We start from the raw sequence: 20,041 nt of genomic DNA on the forward strand, positions 1-20,041 counted from the left end.
AACAAGCAGAGTGATAACAGCAAAGAACACTGGATAAAATAAGAAAAACTAGTTTTGGAACCAACTCTGGCACCTATATCTAAATAACCATCACATTAACCAGGGAGGGTCCTTAGGTTTCTTTCACATAAGGAAATATTTAGACATGTTTCCTTATGCCTAAAAGGAGTTGGTTAGACTAGGTGAGACTGTATCATCTCTAAGACATTTCTGTTTCTAACAACTGTTATTCTGTGATCATGCAATCAGTCTTTTGCTCTGTTGGCAAGTATGTAATTCCTAATACCCTGTATTTTTGTCAGGTAGATGGCTTACGTGGGAAAATATAAGATGCTCTGGAACAACTGACAAAGGTTTTTTTTTAATGGGACTATTATTTCTTTCTTATGTTACACATGCCTCTATGGAATAAAAGGAAAAAAATCCACAGTCTATAATTCTCATAGCATTCACATATTTTAGATTTATCTCCTTGAGGGTTGAAGGGTAGGGAGAGAAGCAAAGAGCAATTTTTAGATTTGCCAAAGATTTAGTCAAACCACCAAATCTGACACTTAACTAATTGTGTGATCATGGGAAAGTTTTTTAACTACTCTGACTCTCCATTTTCTTTATCTATAAATTTTAGAAAATAATAGAACCTACCTCATGAGGATGTTAGAGAAGTAAATGAGATGATGCTTTTATAGCATTTAGCATAACACCAACACATAATGCTTCAGGAAATGTTCATTAACATTATGTATCTCTTAATAAATACCTATCGTTTATCAGAATAATTGCAGGAGTAGGAGTGGGGACAATATTTTCTTTTGCTGTTTGCATAAGCATATGTTTCTGTGTAGGCATTTTGTAGCTTTACTTGAAAGCTTGAAAGAAAGAGGGTGACCATGAAACGTGGAAAATACCATGGAATGTTACAGTCTGTTTTCCGAGACCAGATGTTTTAAGTGCCTTCACTGTTCCTAAGATGATGCTATTGTCTTTTCAAAACCTGAAACGATGCTACATTTGTTTTCAGTGACTGCTGGCCCTAGTAAGCCTGCGAGTGGATTTGCAGAAGACAGTGCTGCGCAGAGAGAGGGTGCGTCAGACCTCCGGGAGGTGGTGTCCTTGAAGGAGCGGATGGCGAGGTACCAGGCAGCTGTTTCCAAGGGTGACTGCCGCAGCTCCTCCGCCAACGTAAGCTGCTTCTAGCGCTTCTGCATTAGGCAGGCTGCTTGTCTGCCTTTCACATGCCTCCTTAACACTGCACCATAAGAATACTACTGGACAATGGGATAAAGTAGAAAAAAACACAGAAATAGTGTGTATCAAATCCAGAGTATCTGAAATTAAGCTTCAGCTCTGCCACTTATTAGTTGTGTGAACTTGAGCTACTGTCTTAACCCTTCTCTGAACTTCAGTTTCCTTAACTGAAAAATGGGAAAAAACCATCTGCTGCAGAGGGTCTCTGTGAAGAGTAAAAGAGATAATTTACGTGTAAGCCATAAGGCACTGTATAAATGTGTTACTACTGCCATAATTATCATTTAACCTATAGCTATTCTCCTTGGGAAGGTTGGGAATTAATTTCAGATCTTAGTAATGTGGGTCTGCGTGCTGCCCTCCTTGGTCTCATGTATAGTTCATTTAAATTCACTGGCAGTATAATTTCTTTTGCTTTTCTCGTTTCTCTGTATGCCCTAAATCCATTAGAAGTAGCTTAATCAACATAGAAATGAGGGAGATTAGCAATGTAGGGACTCTGCTAAACCAATTATGATTACAGGAAACAGCAGGATTCAGTAAGACCACCAGTTTTTAGAGCAAATGCATAATAAAGTCATATTCAAAAGAATTTGTTGGGTTCCATATTCTGTGGCCTTCGATCCACAGGATTTGATAAGTCATTTTATCAGTAGCAGCTTTATAGCTTAATGGAATATAAGGATATTCTTTTATAATTATAATCTCCAAATTAGCAAAGTTGTTCATTTAACCAAAAGAGAAAGAGAGAGGGAGAATAGCCAAGAAGGCTGGTATTCTAAAATAGCTACTCTGAACAATTTTCTTTACAAATCATTCAGAGACAAGAATGACTGTGCCAAACTCATTAACAATGTTGCAATTCTAGATGACATTTAAGTTTTTACATAGTTATTGAAATACATTTCAGGCGCACCATAGATTTTGAATGAATGTACAGAAATGACATAAGTAACTTCATCACTTCCAAAACTAATAGTATCCCTCCAGCGCCTCCTGCCACTCACTCTTCTTACATAGCACCCCCTGCTGGATCATTAAGGAACTTTACTACAAATTAGTATTCTAAATTGGAAACATGATTCTTGGTGAAGCAAGCTGACTTTGAAAATACCTAGTTAAAGACTGGTTGTTTAGTAAGCAATCTTTTATCTAGGAAGACTTTTATCTTGCTAAACACTAGGAGAATATACCATAAAACAAATTTGTATAAGGCATGATTCGTATTTATAGTGTACTAAAAGGAGAATATTTAAATTGGACTCATAAGGAAACTAAATTATCTCACTATTTAATATAAAAATTTTAAATTTTAATGCTATTCTGAAGAAATTCTACATGTAAGGAATTTAATAATCCTTCTCTTCCCTGCCCATTTACAGACAAAACAAATTCAGGGACAGTGATTTATGGTAGATCATGCAATTAGACAGGGACAAAGCCAGACTAGATTCCAGTCTCTTGATTCTAGTACTCTTTTAACTATATTCAACTGCCTCCTCTTATATAAGAAAGCATCTTTGGTCCAAAAAAAGTGCCCTACTGTTTAGTTTGGCCCTAAGCTAATGTTTTGAGAAAAAATGAGCACACATATTGTCTCAGAGAAATCCTGATAAATATCTAAAGTAAAGCAAAATAACTGCCTTATTTGGTCAGTTGCATCAAATGTTTGTTCAATCAAAAAATCATGGAAACTGCTTATAACCAAATTTCTGTCTATACAAATAAACCAAATATTTTATGTGCAAAATTTGGAAGTCACTGATTTGGCCCCAAACTGAATCCATTATATTTCAGTCACATTGAAGTAGGAACTCTAGCCCAAGGTTTTAAGTGTCACAACTGGGATTAGAATTACTGTCTGTCCAACTCCCCAGATTGTTATTTCTATTATGCCCTACAAACCAAGAACAGTTCTTTGTAAAGGAAATTGCTGATTCTGTATGGAATATACTTACCTAGGTTTAAGTGTTATGTATTTAAATTAACTTATTATTAAAATAACATTAGGTAGGTTCTGTATTAAGTATTTAAACTAACTCGTTAATAGAATAATTATTATCGGCATATCCATTAAATTCCAAATCTTGTTTCTGTGTCCAAGAATAAGAAACATAGAATAAGGATAAACATTTTTAAAAAGGTTCAACACAAAGCAATCTAAGTTATGTGGTCATTTACAATTACATGGATTAGTTGGGATGTTAGTACATGGTGGTAAACAAGGCAAAGTGATCTCAGTCTGAGCAAAGAAACATCACTCCAGCTCATGGCCATAGGCTTCTCCTTGAGGAAGTCCTGCCATCTTACATATGTAAACTTTCCAAGCTGAGCTGAACAAGAAGACCTCATCACCACCACTAACTAAACTATAGCTCAAAGGACTTTCTCCCTTAGGCCGGAGAGCAGCATCAGGAGGGCTGGGGTCATGGTTGTACTACTAGTAGAAATAATCAACTGTATGCGTTTTTGCCTGTGTAACATGATCTGATTCCAAAGCACAGTGCTAAAGTAAATGAATGGATATATCTGTTTTTTAATTCATTTAGTAGATAAGAGGCAACCTGTTCAGTATAGGAACTGATATTTTTGTGTAAACGCACACACTAGTGAAGTATCCACTCGTTAGCATAATTAATGAGGCTTACCAGATTAATTTGCACATCATTTGGACACTGTTTATAGTTGTTGGAAAAAGTAAGTTTCTTCTTAACAAAATTTGCCTTAATTTCTGTAATTTAATATGTATATATTATCTGCATATGATCAATTGAAGAAGGCCATTTATGTAAATTAAATGGCAGAGGGGGTAAAAGAAATATTGTAGCCTTAATTCACCCTTCCCTTTCTTTATCTTAAATTTCAAAAGAGATGCCATAATTTCTAATGACTTTAACATGTATCAAGTGACAGTAATTGACCAGGATTTACACATGAAGTTTGTTGCAGAATTTGATAGAATGTATCCCTTCTTTCCATAGAGTCAATGTGCATTTTCTTAAATATTTGGCAGTCCCTGTAACTAGGGAAAGGTTATGAACTTGATAAAGCAACCACTTGAGTATTTGCTAGTAATTCAGATAATCCTGAATATTAATTTCACCTCCAGTATTCTGGAGTATGGAAAACCCCAATTTAGTAGCTGTATTTTTAGTATTTGTTTGAGGAACTACATATTTGGGTAAAGATTTCAGGATCCCAGGAGTCCACAGTCCAAGGTATGGGAACCTCAGCTCACAGGCATTCAGTTACTCTCAGGTCTCAAGGTTTCCAGGGTTATGTCAGGACTAGGCCAGACCTCAGGAGACCTCCTGTGCATGAAGTGTCACTGAATCTCCTCCCAGTTTCAGGTGGACCTGGATGTATCTTAGAGGAAAGTGGGTTGGCCTGGGGCCTGTTTGCTTGACAGTTGTCATCCCATCTGGGCTTGAGTGCCCGCTAGGCTGGGGAATGTGCTGAATCATCAGAACCAAAGCCTTCGAATTACTGCACTTCCCACAGGGGCATCATATCTGACAAGACTCCTCAAAGTTATTCAGGTTGTTCTAAATGACACCTACTGGAATAGGCTTTCTCATCTGTAAAATGCCAATGATAGACCTGAATCCTTCTAAACTTAGACATCCCCACCATAAATGACCGTATCTCACAGAACATGGAGAAGCATCAAGTGACAAAATATATGTAAATACATAGAAAATCACTCAGCACTATGTATTAAGTAGTTGTTATTTTTACTAATATTAATATTTTTGTATATTAATAAAAATATGCTTCCCAAAATAGCTTCAAAGCTATTTTGTTCATCCTTAATGATTTAAATACATTTTGGAATAAGTCAAATGTTTTTTAATATTCTTAATAATGTGTTACCTATATAGACATTTGGAATTTTAATGACAACTTTATTGTGGATTAAAATTGAATCCATTATTCTAATTTCTGCTAGTCTGTGTATTATGAGAGAAATCCATTCTAACAGATCTAATCTCCAGACATCAAAATCTATCTTGAGATAAGGAAAATTAACTCAATATTTTAAAGATCCTCTGACTTTATATCAAAAGACTGATACAGGAAAAAACAACATGGAGAAATTATTTTTATTAAGGTTTTCTGTAATAAGATCCTCCTGAAATAATTGTGTATGTTAATATCTTTTTAATATACCACCCAATAATTATCAACCATTTTTTAAAAAATAGCTTGAGAATCCCATCCTGAGAAGATGTCAAGCTGAAATTTCGTTTTTCTTTCCTTTTTCTTGTGTTAGATGCTGGAAGAATCAGAAACGCGCACAGTGCCTGGTGGTTTGGCCAGAGTGAAGAAACAATTTGAGAAGGACAAAACTGCTTCTTCCTGTAATACCTTTACTCAGTACCAATACCAGCACCAGGGCAGATCTGAGCAGGTAGTACTACTGTTGGTAAAGGATAAATCATGTCTGGTTGAAATGCTTTCATTTCAGTGCTAATATAAAACACACATCCCTGCCCTCTTTGGTGGTATATTTATTTTCATTACTCATTAACAAGAATTGTAATTTTAAAATGTTTTAGAAAATCACCTTTAAAGCATATCAATGTATTGATTGATTTACTTGGAGCATTTTGCCATGTTTCTAGGGAATCATACTGGAATATTTTTTCTCTTGGCTTCTAATGTCTCAAACAAAAATGAAAATTAAATAGCCTAGGTTAGTCAACAGGTAAATAGAAATGTTTACATTGAGCCTATATTTACATTGAGCCTCTGCCTTTAGGTTATAATTCATGATAAACTATCTGTTATTTGTTTGCATAGATTAAATTTGAAGCATTATTCAGCTGCTTATCGTGATGAGTTTTCTGCTTTCTTTAAAAATCACTAAAAATTGAGTAGTGGAAACCAGATGTTATATAAAACTGCATAATACAACTTCTAAATGCTCTCTTATATAAAAGATTATTTCCCATTTCATTACTCCATTGTCATATATTACCGAATATTGTCATGGGTTATGATTTTTGAATGTGAAAATCTAAGTAATAAAACTCATTAGAGTGAGCCTGGCACTTTGGAAAATAGTAATTGCGCTGTAAACAGCTGGACTTAGGCCAAGGTTTTCCAGGAGGAAGAAAGTAACTGGGGTATTTCTGAAATGTTGTAGTCAGGGATAAACGTGGGGTTTGTTTTTGTTTTTGTTTTTTGGTTTTGTTTGTTTGTTTGCTTGCTTGTTTTTTCAGAAAACTCCCTAGGGTATTTAGAGTTGCCTAAGTTGTGACTATTAAGGCAGTTGGGTTTGTAAGGTGGCGTCGGGGGCAGTATATCAGATAGATTGATTAAAAGTCTGGTATGTGGAATAGTATTTGTTTTCTTTTTCTGGCTTTGTTTGAAAAGTAAACAAGAAAAAAAAATGTGCAATGTAAGTTGCTCACAATAACTTTACGGTAAGAGTTCTTTTAATTTTGCCTGAAGGAAATGTAATGTAAATAAATTAAGATTGGATATACTTGTGACCTAATGTATAGCTCTTGCAACATAGGATTCTAAGTGAATCAAGTATATGTGTTTACTTGAAACTGATCAACCACATGCTATATAGTCGTCATTAATAATTTAAATAAATCCTACATAGAAGTATAGGTAAAGTATTTCCATATCCTTTATTTTGCAGGGAAGCAGTGTGATAGAGTGTAAGGGCTATGGGACTTGTAGATCTGAGTTCACACACCACCTCTGACATTTATCAGCTGAGTCCCATAGACCCAGGGCCATCTTCATTGTGGGCAGTTAAACAGGGCTGCGTACTTAGAGGGGCCCTGCACTTAGTTTCATGCTCTGCTGTCATCTTGAAATTCTTAATGATTTTTGAATAAGGGACCCTACATTTTCATTTTGCACTGGGTGTGGCAAATTATGTAGCCAGTACTACATAGTCCAAATTCATAACCCCCTCAAGTCTCAGTTTCTGTTGAGTTATGATGGAGAAACTGATGAGTGTATTGTCTATCTCATGAGGTGATTGTGGCGGTCAAAGATGACCAAGAGCAGTTTCCATTAAAGCATTTCATCATCTGTGAAACTTGGTATCAGTTAGGATGCTTTATATTGCAAAAGACCAAAAACCCAACCACAAGAGTCTTAAACCAAAAGGAACATTACAGATTCATAAAAATGCAGTCTTGTGGAAGGGAGGTTTGATGTAAGTTCCAGGGGTGTACTAGAGCAACTGGCTTGTACCAACTCTTTGATTATTAAATTTTCAAGAATTTTGCAAACCAGATAATATCGTGTTAATAGCTTGAAATCAGCCATGTTGAGAATATTTATACCAAGGGAATTGGCAAATGCAAAAAATCAGGGATGTCCCTTCCCTTCCCTTCCCTTCTTCCTTCCTTCCCTCTTTCCTTCTTTTCTTTGAGAACCCATTGTGAACCATTGATGTAATTAAGGACTCACAGTATGTCTCTAGCGTAGTAGCTAAGAGCACTGGGATGGAGCATGATCACCTGGGCCCAAATCCCTGCTCCTTCATTTATTTATTTATTTATTTTATAAATTTATTTTATGTATTTATTTTTGGTTGCATTGGGTCTTCGTTGCTGCGGGCGGGCTTTCTCTAGTTGCAGCGAGCAGGGGCTACTCTTCGTTGCAGTGCGCGGGCTTCTCATTCTCTTGTTGCGGAGCATGGGCTCTAGGTGCGCGGGCCTCAGTAGTTGTAGCACGCGGGCTCAGTAGTTGTGGCTCACGGGCTTCGCTGCTCCCCAGCATGTGGGATCTTCCCAGACCAGGGCTCGAACCCGTGTCCCCTGCATTGGCAGGCAGATTCTTAACCACTGTGCCACCAGGGAAGCCCTCCTTCATTTATTAGCTGAATGACATTAGACAAGTTTCTTAACTTCTCTGTGTCTCAATTTCCTCAATTATAAAGTCAAGATTATAATAGTACCTACCTCATAGGTTTGTTAAGAGGATTAAGTAAGCTGTTTTTGTAAAGTGCTTAAGACTGTGCCTGGCCCTTTATAAGCACTTCACAAGTGTTTGTTTAAAAAACTGAGTATCTCCTTGATCATATTTCTTCTTTTTTACCTCTCAGCCTCACTTCCTCTGAGCTGGCCCCATTCTCTCCCAGGTTTTCCCCAGAAAGGAGTAAAAATGATGCAGAAAAAGAGTGAGAATCCTTTTCCCAGAAGCCCCAGGGAAAAAAACCTTACAGCATCTAATTGGCTCTAAGTGGAATACACATGCTCCCCCTAGAACTAAATTGCTGTAGCTAGAGGATGCTGATTGGCTGAGGCCTCTGTACCTGTTTACCTACGTGGAAGATCTCAGCATACCCTTATGAACAAAGAATAAATGAATGCTGGGTGAAAACAAACACAACCAAACCAGCAAATATATATATATATATATATATATATATATATATCTCCACTATAAGTTCCTTGCAAATATAGTTCATTATTATAAGCTGTAGTTCCTTCTCTGTGACCATGACATACTAAAGTGTGTGAGAGTAATAAAAAAACATGTGCTAAAAATCTGAATATCTGCATGACTCTGGGCCTGTAGTGACCTCTCTGGACTTCAGTTTCATTATCTACGTTTAGATACACTAATAATACCCCATAATTCCATGAGGAATAACTAAATCTAAGTCAGTACAATGCAATATAAATAAAATATAAAGGGAATATATGGAAGGATAAACTAGTAAATACCATTTATTGAACTGTATGCAGAAGTTTGTAGGAAAATGAAAGAAAAAAGTCATCTGTATCTTAGGAAATCAAATGACTAACTTATAATCCTTAATGGAAATTTGAGATACATATCAAATTTGGTTATGAGAGAGGAAAACATAGAAAAATCATGTCTTAGATATTTACTTAAACTTTTAAAGCTATCTGAATGCATTCTAAAAATCACTTCTTTTATCAGCAGGGATTGAGAACAAAACATTTACTGGTAGACAGACAGTTAATTCTGTCTTACCCAAGTTATTGTCGGCTCTGAGGGTGTTTTCAGTCTCTTTGTTGAAAGTACTTGAGATTTAGCTCTCTGCTAAGTCTGCCACTGGTCAGAAAAATATTTATTTTGCTGCCATATAAAAATTAATATTAGCTTGGAAATCAAGTTTAATTAGAGTTAAAAGAAAGAACATTTGTTTTGGATTTCTGACAATATTTAATATCACAATTAGTAATAATTTCATAAGGTGTAATAATTCAGTCCAATCTGCCTCTTTCCTTCCTAATGTATTGAAGTGAGCTATTTCAGGGTAATTAGCTATTTGGAAACAGTTTGTCTGGGAGATCAGCAATGGGACTAAACAAGTTTGGACAATTAAGCTATCTCTGAGGTTAAAGGTCCCTCTGTTTTTTGATTGATTATTTCATACCTATTGAAAAAGAGGTTCTGAAATAGGGGGGACAAAAGGAGGTACAAGATATAGGAACATTCATTTATGCCAGACATTTTAAACTTGGAATGATGTCCTATTTATGTGTTCTAGACTTATGCTTTATGGTTCTGACTGTTTAACAGTTACCAGCATCACTGCTAGCCTGTGGAGTACCCTTATGTAAATTAGAAAAAGGAGCTACTCTCAACAGTCAGGGCCCCTGGGTGAAGGACGTTTGGGGTGAGGGTTCAGCCTCTTAGAAGAATGTGTTGGAGAAAACTTTATTAGGTGGCTCTGGTAGTTAGTACTACCCATTTTTAATATCACCCATTTAGATTCTGTTTTTCAAAGCAGCCATTACTGATTCCTGTAGATGTGAATGAAATCCAACCCTCCTTAAGGGATTATGAGCCATTCGGCACGTGTCCTGTTGATATTTAGGTTAGAAATATCACATTAGCATTGTTTCTGACTTTGTCTTAGGATTGAATTCTCAGAATTCTGTGCCAGTGAAAATCAGTAGGTTCTTAATGCTAGAATGGAAAGGACCATTTAAGAGGGATATTTTTAATCCACTCAGTACAGCAGGCTCCCTTTGGGAAAAACAAAAAAACAATAACCCATCCCCTCATCCTTAAAAGGGTGTCTTGAAGTATGCTGGAGCAGATGTTGTTGGTATGAAATGGCCATTGTCTCTTTTCAGAGTTGATTTTCACTCACCCTTTCCATGGTTTCTGGGTTGTTGTTTTTTTTTTAAGATTTTCTTCCTCTCTTTCTTCTTTTTTAACAGCTTTATTGAGATAATTTGCATACCATAGAACTCACCCATTTTAAGTGTACAATTCAATGTCTGTTTAATATATTCACAAAGTTGTGCAGTGTCACCACGATCTAGTTTTAGAACATTTCCACTCCTCCAAAAAACAAACCTTGGACCCATTAGCAGTCTTAAGACGTTCCTTCTTTGTGCCATAGTCTCACATCCAGGGTTTGATTTTCATCCTCTCATGCTTATTTCCTCTTCGTTTTCTTTCTCTTTTATTTACACAGTACTGAGTAGCTCCTTGCGTATTAATCGTGAAGTCCTAGAAGCCTCTTCTATTCTGGAGTTGTTTTTTTTTGTTTTTGTTTTTTCTTTTTCATTTTAAGTGGCTTAAGTAGGGAAGAGCAGATGGGCCCCCAAAAGTCTGGTAAGTAATCAGTGCGATACAGCGCTTAGGTAGTTGCTTTCATGTGAAAATGGCTGCACTGAATCTATGTCAGGAGTCTAAAGTATTCCTGACCTTCACTCCCTGCCTCCAAGTCTGATGGGGACCAGTAGGGAGCTGCAAGACAGTATGTATCTTTCCGCATACATCTGCTGTTGCAAAAATCCTCATGTAAACATTAGCACTCTGTAGGATTATGTGGATTTGGAACAACCTCTGGACAATTTTAGGCTGATAGAAAATATTTTTGACAGGTTGTGACAGATATAATCTGACATCTGTGTGTTTTAGACTCTTTAAAGGTGACCCATAATTATTTTCTAGCAAAATAAACATATTTTATCAGCTAAACGTCCACATTGCAAAGCATTTCTCACGTAAATGTTTTAAACCTACCTTTAGCTTTCTGCCACATGCACGATTTTTCAAGGGCCTAGATTGCTATTAACAACCCCAATCTAACCTAGATCTCTATCAGCACACAAGGTTGTGACCAAAATTGTGTCTTGAAAAGTATTTTAGTTGTGTGCACGGTTTTAAAATGACTATTATAACTAAAGTAACCCCACCCAAAATGAGGCAGTTTAGACTAATGGTTAGGCCTATTGGCTCCAGAGTTGGACAGCCCAGGTTAGAATTCCCTGAGTTAACCACATAACCTATTCTGTGAAATGAGGATGAAGTAACAGGTGTGTTAAGAATAAAATGAGACAGTTCATGTAAAATTCTTACTAGAATGCCTGGCAGATATTAAATGTTGAGCAAACACCAGCTATTATCATTAGTAGTGTTGCCACTAAAGCATAATCCAGTGGTAATTATTCTCAAAGTAGACTACGATTCATAAACATTTTACGTATAGGTAAGATGATAAAGAAGGATGGCATTGTTCTGTGCCTCACACCTTAACTTTTTTTTCAGTTTTCTAGCCTGGGGAGACAGAATCATTTCCTAGAAGCTCATTAGGCAATTAAAGATTAGTTTAAAATTAACATCCCTGTACATGCTTTGCAACTGGTGACCTCCTGCTACCCAGTCTCCATCTGTCTCCTCTCTTCCTACCCGTGTCCACCTTCCTATAGCTCTAGGTCTTGGTGGAATCCCACATTTTTTCCTACAGAAGTTGAATGGAAAAGAATTATATTTGGTAAAAAAATTTCCTTGCTCAAGATGCAAAGCCAATTAACTGCATTTAGTACTGCTTTTCCCAACTATGAGGAAAACAAAAGCAAAAACACAAACTAAACTCTGTGAAAATGTGTATTTCTCAGGATGAAAGCCTTTTTCTACCAGCCCCAACAAACCACTAATTCTTCTCCTGCTTCCATAAAGCCCGTATATGCCTGGTTTGTCTAGAAATGGGGCTTCCAGTACTTACGGAGCGCCTATTACATGCTTCTACCCCAGGCCTCCCTGGGTTGGGGTACAGGAATGTAGTAGGAGTGGGTTTCAATAAGTCCTCTGTCTGCTGGTTTCTACATCTGGACCTGAAGCAAGACCTCTTCAGAGCTCCTGACATGTCTCCTCCTACCTTTTCTCTGAGTGGATAAGGATTTAGAATTGACATGAAATCTCAGTGGGAGCGCTTGTCATCTAAGTCTCCTAGGCTCTCAGTAAGGTGGTCCTCAGGTCACACACTGGAACTCCTCGGGCAGCCCAGGTCATTCTGGTTTAATTGTCCTGGCATGTGGTCAGGGATCAGGGAATTTTATAGCCCTCCCGGGGATTCTGATGTGCAGCAATGAGCATGGCAGTGCAAGCTTGAGCCAGGATTTGTTACCCCAGAGATGACCACTCCCCTCTTAGTTTCTCATCTGAGGCTTCTCCACTGCCCACCTCATTCTTCACTCTGATACCAAGGCCCTTCTATTTCTATTGAGACTTCTCTTGAGATGCCTACTGCAAAGAATAGAACAGGGGCTGCTGAGAATAGAGAAATCAAGGGCTTAAAAAAATCGTGGTGAATATAATAAATGTCAATCAGCCGAACGACCGATTTACTGGTACCTCCAAGCCCAGTTAACTCCCTTGTTAATGGCAGACTGTATTAAAATAGTGGGGGGTTTTTTTGCATCTATACAAAGATATATTCAAATATTTTTTAAAAACTAGATAATGGAGTGATATAAGTGAACTAAAGAAATATATATCAAAGCATTTAAAATAAACCAATTAGAATAAAAATAAACTAAAAATAATGAATTTATTAGCTTAAGCTCCACTGATATGCCAATAATTAATTAAAACTGAGATTTAACTCATTAATATTGCCATCTTTCATTAAAAAACTCTCATTTCATAGGATTATACAATCTGGATACCTAATGTCTCTTGAGTTTGTACCTTTGATATTTCTATAAATATAATATTAATTTCTGAAAGACGTAAGACGATTATAAAGTGATAAACCTTATTAAATCATGTAGTAACATGCCCATAGACATTTGGCTCGTTACACAGCTAAACGAATATGTGGACTCCCTCTGGGATACAAGGTGTGCCCATAAAGCACTATAAGACTGTCTTATGTGATCTACTGGCATTAATCACATTACTTTAGAGCCACACACTATAACTCTCAACTTCTGCTGTCCCCAAATGAAGTAGATGGTAATTGCTAACTGTCTACTGAGGTGTGACCATAAAGTCTCAGTCATGGTTCCTTTGCAACTTCCAATTTCAGCTTCTTTTGCAGAATCTGTTGGTAGATGCTAGTGCACAGAGGGATTCACACCTCCCTCCCCTGGGACATCACTGCAGGCCATTCCAGTGCATCATTATAAAGGGAAACACATTCCAACCCCACACTGTGAAGACACCCACAAAGCATTTGCCTGGGTCTTGTGTGGAAACTCTATCTTCTTGATGAAACAGTATAGTCCATCCAATGTGTGCATTCTCCCTGGGTTCCTTTACTGTGCTGAAAATGAGCAAACAAACTAATCTACCTGGTGGCTTGGAGGGGTTTAGAAACATTACCAGAGGAAGGGGGGCCCCCGGCACATTTTCTCAGGCAGTCAGGGCCTCAGTGAATGGTACAAATACTCATAAGTAAAACTGAGTTGCAAGATTCAATGCTTTCAAAAAACCTTGAATTGGTTGCTTTTCTATGATTCATCTTATTCTCCAAAATAAAATTTGTAGTAGTAACATTTACCCCAATTATTGGAGTATTACTATCAAAGTTTCTCTTTTTCTTAATGGTACTGTGAGTTTTCTGTTTCTGAAACCTATTTGTTCTTATAGAATCCATTTTCAGTTTCATTTACAGAAGACAAGTATACATACAGATATACCCTTCACTCCTTTAAAGTGAAAGGAATTGGGAGAAAAGGAGGGGTATTGTTCTTATCACAGGGCCTATGGTTTTTGAGAGAGTGTCACCTAGACCCTTTCCTCAAAGACACAAAGTGAGAGCACAGAGTTTCATGTTCTTAGAGCTTCAGCAGGTGATCTGAAAAAGTTTTTGATGTTGATAAACATGTAAAACACAGATGTTTTGACATAATCAAATTTTATGTCTTCTTTTATGGGAGGGAGTGGATATTTAGGGAAAGTTGGAAAAGAAAAAAAAATACATTTGTATAGCCCCTTCTTCAATCTGGTCTCCTATTAGTTTAGAATTATAACTGTGCTCTTAGTATAATTATGCTTAATAGAATTCTCAAGTATATAGACAATATCTTATAATATACTAATTAAATTTACTTTCTTTTTAAATTTTATAATAGAATGGCAAGATATAGAATTTTAAGTTCTGAGATTTTGCTAGTTTGTGAGGAGCAAGGAAAATTATAACAACAAAGGAAACCCTTAACATTACACAATCATTTTGTTTGCAGAGCTTAGTAAAATCTGCAAAATGTTTTTTCCACATGATTACTTTTATAAAACGGGTGTTTTCTGTAAGCACTTGACATCAGAGGATATTATTAGCTCTTTCTGCTGCTTCTGGGTCTGATATTTCTCAGAATAAACCTGTTTTCATGGATCTCTGAAAATGATTGGATTGAGTCAAGCTTGTCCATTCTTTTGGGTGTTCATTTATTTATTAGTTTGCATAATTACAAATGAATTATCATGCTAAAAAAAACTGGAAGAACACAAGGCCTGAGCAAAGGAAGAGGCATTAAGAGATTCTGTCCTTAGCACCATGCTCTTACAGAGATATGTTTAAGAAATCCTTCATTTTTTCCAGCTTCTTTGCAAATCTCAACATCACAGAACCCAGAGTAAGATTACATCTCCTTCTAACAGCTTTTTCTTGTCCTTGTTCTTTATCCCTATCTATCCTGAGTGATCTACCCAGCATGGTCCAAGAAACAGCTTTTTAGGAGACTACTTCATTTCTAACCCCATCAGGAGGACAGGGCACATCATATACCAGCCACTAGATGGACACCAATAGGGGGAGAAGTGCTCAATTCATCTTCCTTATCCTTGGGTAAATACCAGGGTGTTCTAGAGACGTCATCCTGCTATGGCATTTGAAATGCCTCCCTTGGATCCTGCAATTCATCATATTGCGAAGTGTGTAGAACTGTTTGGGGAGGTTTAGGGTGCTTCGATGAAGTCAGTACTTTAGGCTGGGGTTCAGTTTGTGAGCCTTTTATCAGAAGCATTTTGTATCACTATTCTAAAAATAACAACAAATTCCCCCCAATCTTATTTTCTGTGTTTTGTTTTTCTTTTAGAGGATCAAAAATAGTTTTCCTTTTTTTCCTCAGTTGCTTTTCTTTCCTGTCTTTATTTTTTCCAGGCCTTTCATTACTAGAGAGGGGATTATGATAATGAGAGTGTACCATCTAGTCTGGGTACAGAAAATAGAGAAAGAAAAGCAATAATTTGTGGGGAGGAGGGAGTGTGAAAAAAAATACCGATGAGAGAATTATAGATGCTTACATACAGAGCTACTTTTTCTATATCAGAATCAGATGCAAATATGTTGATTTCCTCCTGTAAGAGTAGTGGTGAGACAGACAATATCATGTCACACAAAATACAGGTTAAATTACTTAAATATAATGATCATAGGCTCTGTGTTTGGCACCTATGCTCAGTATTATTTCTCTTCTTATAATTTTGAGATACATGATCAAGTATTTATCCTTTACTGTTTCATAGACCACTATACTTGAAATAAGTTTTAAAGATAACTCCTAAATAAGTTTAGTGATAACTCCTTAGCAAAGCCTGTTTGAATCTCATCCGCTCTGATGCATTCTTATAGAACCAACTTGATCTTCAGTCATGAGTCTTCAGCAAGTGGGTGGGTACCGTATCCTTTACAGTGCCCTGGAACTGATAAGTGTAATTGGGAGAAAATCCAGTACAGATCAAAGGGTATGTCCTTAAATTTCATTTCATCTGATTTGTTTCTATAAATCTATAGGAGTTAAATGGCTCAATTTTTATAAGCTGTAGATGTATATTTTTAGGCAAAATGAAACTAATTAAGCATCTACTTAAAGCAAATCGTGCTTTATCCTTTTTAGTAAGAACCTTGTTTCAATTTTGAGACCCTTCTAACCTCTGACATTGATTTTTATATTTCTTGAAATCTTTGCACTTGATGACTGATATTATACTGATAGAAAAGATGGTTCACTGAATCAACAACCCTAAAAGAAATAAAGAAAACTGTGTGATTACCTGATATACTGGTGAAAAGCATATTAGGGTAAAAGACCCAGTGATTTTTTTCAAAAAAATGAATATACAATAAAAATTACAGCACATGATTGTTAATTTTTAGATTCTTTGAAGGCATTTCAGTGCAGTTCTTCAGCATACTTAGCTAGTTGAGAATAACTCTCCTTCTTTCTTGTCCCTACTTTAAATGCACTTTAGGTACATCACAAGTGCACGTTGAGCACATCACTTATTGCTTTTAGGTGTTAAAAGCATTGACTCAAAACAACTGGTTGATTGAATTCTTGTTAATCTCTATATTCATGGTATATGTTTGGAATTTTCAAATTTTGCACAGCATTTTCCCTTCAACTCCTTTTCCTGGTTAAGTCCATGGGTAATCAACATGTAGAATTTAAAAATGGTAAAATTCTTAAGAAATTAGATGTTATAAAGTGTGAAGGGCCTTGTATATTTCCTGACACATAACAGCACTCAATCAATGGTAGCTCCTTCTATCTATCTCCTTCAATGCTTCCCTACTCTCTACCCCAACAGATTACAAATGAGGATTCTAAGTGAGACTGAAATTAGCTGTGATTTACTTACCTGATTTCTCACTTGAATTGATGACAAACTCCAGCCCATAACCCAACATTCCTGTCTCTACTTCAATCTCTTTCCAGTCCCCATTTTACTAATAGATACATTCACCAGTGAAATTGCAACTAATTACCCTTTTATTTTTCCTGATTTTTCCTCATTGTGAAGAAAACCCAAATGATCAGAGTAATTAATTTGTAGTCATAATTAATAATTATCCTGAAATGCTTTGTTTGCATGGATTATCTTGGAATGCTTACATCAGAGCCAAATCTGTTTTATGGTGCTTTTTCCTTCTTCTTGGATTTTATATAAGGATTTAAAATGTATTCCTCCCAGTGAGCAAGACTGATGACCATAAAGGCTCAGAGGGACAGTGAAAGAAGGAGGCAGGTTTGTAAAACAGGAACTCTTCATGACCCTATTAGCAGGCAAATTGTACTGTCTCAGTCTTCCTAAAGGAACTTGTAATGTTGCATGGAACATATATTGCCAAGAATTAAGCCCAAATCAATTTCATCATAGGACATGAGTAGCATTCTCTACTATGTTATGTGTTGTCAAAAATGAGTGGCATTCCTTTTCTTGTGTTTTTAACTGGTTTCTGTTTGGTTAATAAGACCTCCGTATTGACAAATAATACTTTCTTAGGAGAGGTAATGTGCACTTTTCATTCTTTTGGACATCTGAACCTCCTGTACTTGGGGACTCCACCACCCCATGAGGCAAAACCAGCCTCCACTAGGAGAAGCTGCAAATACCATACACTCACTCTCCTGGCCCTCCTGGTATCTAGGACCCAAGCTTGTGAACTAGACTGGACCAATCAGACACCTCCAACTCAGTCTTTGCATAAAGAAGTAATGAAATGGCATGAGAAGCAGGGACTATGCAGAATCAGTTTTGGTGATGGCTGGTGGCGGAGATTAGCTACAATCAATTTTCAAGAAAGAGCCATTCTAGAAGCAATATCTGTTATATAGTATCAACGGCTTTGGCAATGAGTGTGTCCAATGTCAGCAGCAAGGGTGCCTTCTCCAGAAGGTTCTGCAGCATTTTTCAGCACTGTTCCTGGCTACAAAACCTCCAAGTCTTATTCTGTGAGAATAAGTATATTTCTGGAGTCTTATTCTTGGAGATTCTGTGAAATATACTTCTGCTATGAAATGTCTCTTTAACAAAGTACCTGTCCTATTTAAATCAGTTAGACTCTGATGCTTGACACTGAGAGCTGTGACTGATAAAACAATATATAAATTACAAATCTTAACATTCTTATTTTACCATCTAGATGAGAGGCACACAACAGGACCTTTTAGGAAAGAGTCAAGTGTGAGAAGAATTGTATAATAGTAGATTAAATCACTGTGAACTGACTCTCCACTGGGTACCAGTTCATGAACGATGAACCAGAGAAAAACTGGATAGGTGATCAGAAAGCCACTCTCTGGCCATGCCTCTATAGAAATGTCCATGTCCTAGGGGCCAGAATGACTTAGAAGAGTTATGCATAGGCACCTTTTTGCTTCTCGTTGAAAAATCCCCCAAATCCACTACTTCTCTGGTTGAAAAAATGTACACATTGAAACGTTTTTTCTTTCGTTTCTGGGCTTAATTCTACAATGAAAAATTTCATGGCAAAATTTATTGACATAACCACAGACAATCTACTTTCCTTCAATCTTTTTTTTTTTTTGCCTTGTTTACTATGTATCCCAAGTTACTAGGAAAATAGCTGATGCAGAGTAAGTGTGCAATGAATATGTTAATCAAAGATAGCAAATACTAATGTAGCACTTATGAGCCAGGTTTTCACATATGTCAACTGACTTTCTCCTCACAATAACCTTCTGAGATAGGCATTATTTTTAGCTGCCTGTCCCCTACTTTTTTTTTTTTAATATTATTTTTATTTATTTATTTTTAGCTGCCTGCCCCCTACTTTTTTTTTTTTATATTATTTTTATTTATTTATTTTTGGCTGTGTTGGGTCTTCGTTTCTGTGCGAGGGCTTTTCTCTAGTTGCGGCAAGCGGGGGCCACTCTTCATCGTGGCGCGCGGGCCTCTCACTATCGCGGCCTCTCTTGTTGCGGAGCACAGGCTCCAGACGCGCAGGCTCAGCAGCTGTGGCTCAACGGGCCTAGTTGCTCCGTGGCATGTGGGATCCTCCCAGACCAGGGCTCGAACCCGTGTCCCCTGCATTGGCAGGCAGACTCCCAACCACTGTGCCACCAGGGAAGCCCCACCTCCCCTACTTTTTTTTGGCAAGAAATGAACCATGGAAGATCTAAGTAACTTGCCCAAGAAAGTGAGCAAATGTGATCCTAACTCAGGAAAGCTGACTCCAGAGTCTGTGCCTTATTTTTTTTTATTCAGCTGATAGTCATTAAGCACTCAGCATATGTCAAGCACAAAAGATTCAATGATGAGTATGATATTATTTTGCCCTCAAGAAGCTCACTCTATCAGAGAGAAACACATATAACAAATAATTACAAGGGCAATATGGTAGATTCTATCATGGAAAATATAAATGAGGTTTGTTGGGACACAAGGAGGTTGTGATAAACTTTACTCTGGATGAAGGATGGTCAAGGAGGGGAATCTGAGGGTGGAGGATGCTTCAGCTGAGACTTAAAATAATTTTTTATAAATCCAGAATTACATTCTAGGTGAAAGGAACAACTTATGCAAAAGGTAAAATAGTGTATTTGTGAATATAGTGAGGCACAATTGAGTCATGAAGCTGGAGATGTAGCCAAAGGCTGTATAAGAGAAAAACTTATATGCTATAATAAAGAATTTTTACTTTATTCTAAGGCAATCAAAAACCATTGAAGAAACAAATAGGGGAGTAATATGAATAGATATGCATTTAAGAAACATTTTTTTCTAGTTGTATAGTATTGATATAAATAGTGTCGAGGGGCTTCCCTGGTGGCTCAGTGGTTGAGAATCTGCCTAC

General features: G+C 36.9%; 1 protein-coding gene across 2 annotated transcripts in view; it reads left to right on the forward strand.

The window, feature by feature from the left end:
- XIRP2 (xin actin binding repeat containing 2) overlaps positions 1-20,041 on the forward strand; it is a 69,072-nt gene that overhangs the window by 21,290 nt on the left and 27,741 nt on the right. Inside the window, exons 2-3 of one of the 2 annotated variants that reach the window (XM_036857609.1) lie at positions 1,022-1,182; positions 5,522-5,659. In XM_036857609.1, coding sequence (XP_036713504.1) covers positions 1,126-1,182; positions 5,522-5,659 — 195 coding nt within the window. In that variant the 5' untranslated portion in view covers positions 1,022-1,125. Of the gene's footprint in view, positions 1-1,021; positions 1,183-5,521; positions 5,660-20,041 lie in introns of those variants that run through there. The other variant, XM_036857610.1, reaches the window with a different exon arrangement.

Source organism: Balaenoptera musculus, chromosome 7 (genome assembly GCF_009873245.2).
Source record: "Balaenoptera musculus isolate JJ_BM4_2016_0621 chromosome 7, mBalMus1.pri.v3, whole genome shotgun sequence".
In the NCBI taxonomy this organism is placed as follows: Eukaryota; Metazoa; Chordata; class Mammalia; order Artiodactyla; family Balaenopteridae; genus Balaenoptera; species Balaenoptera musculus.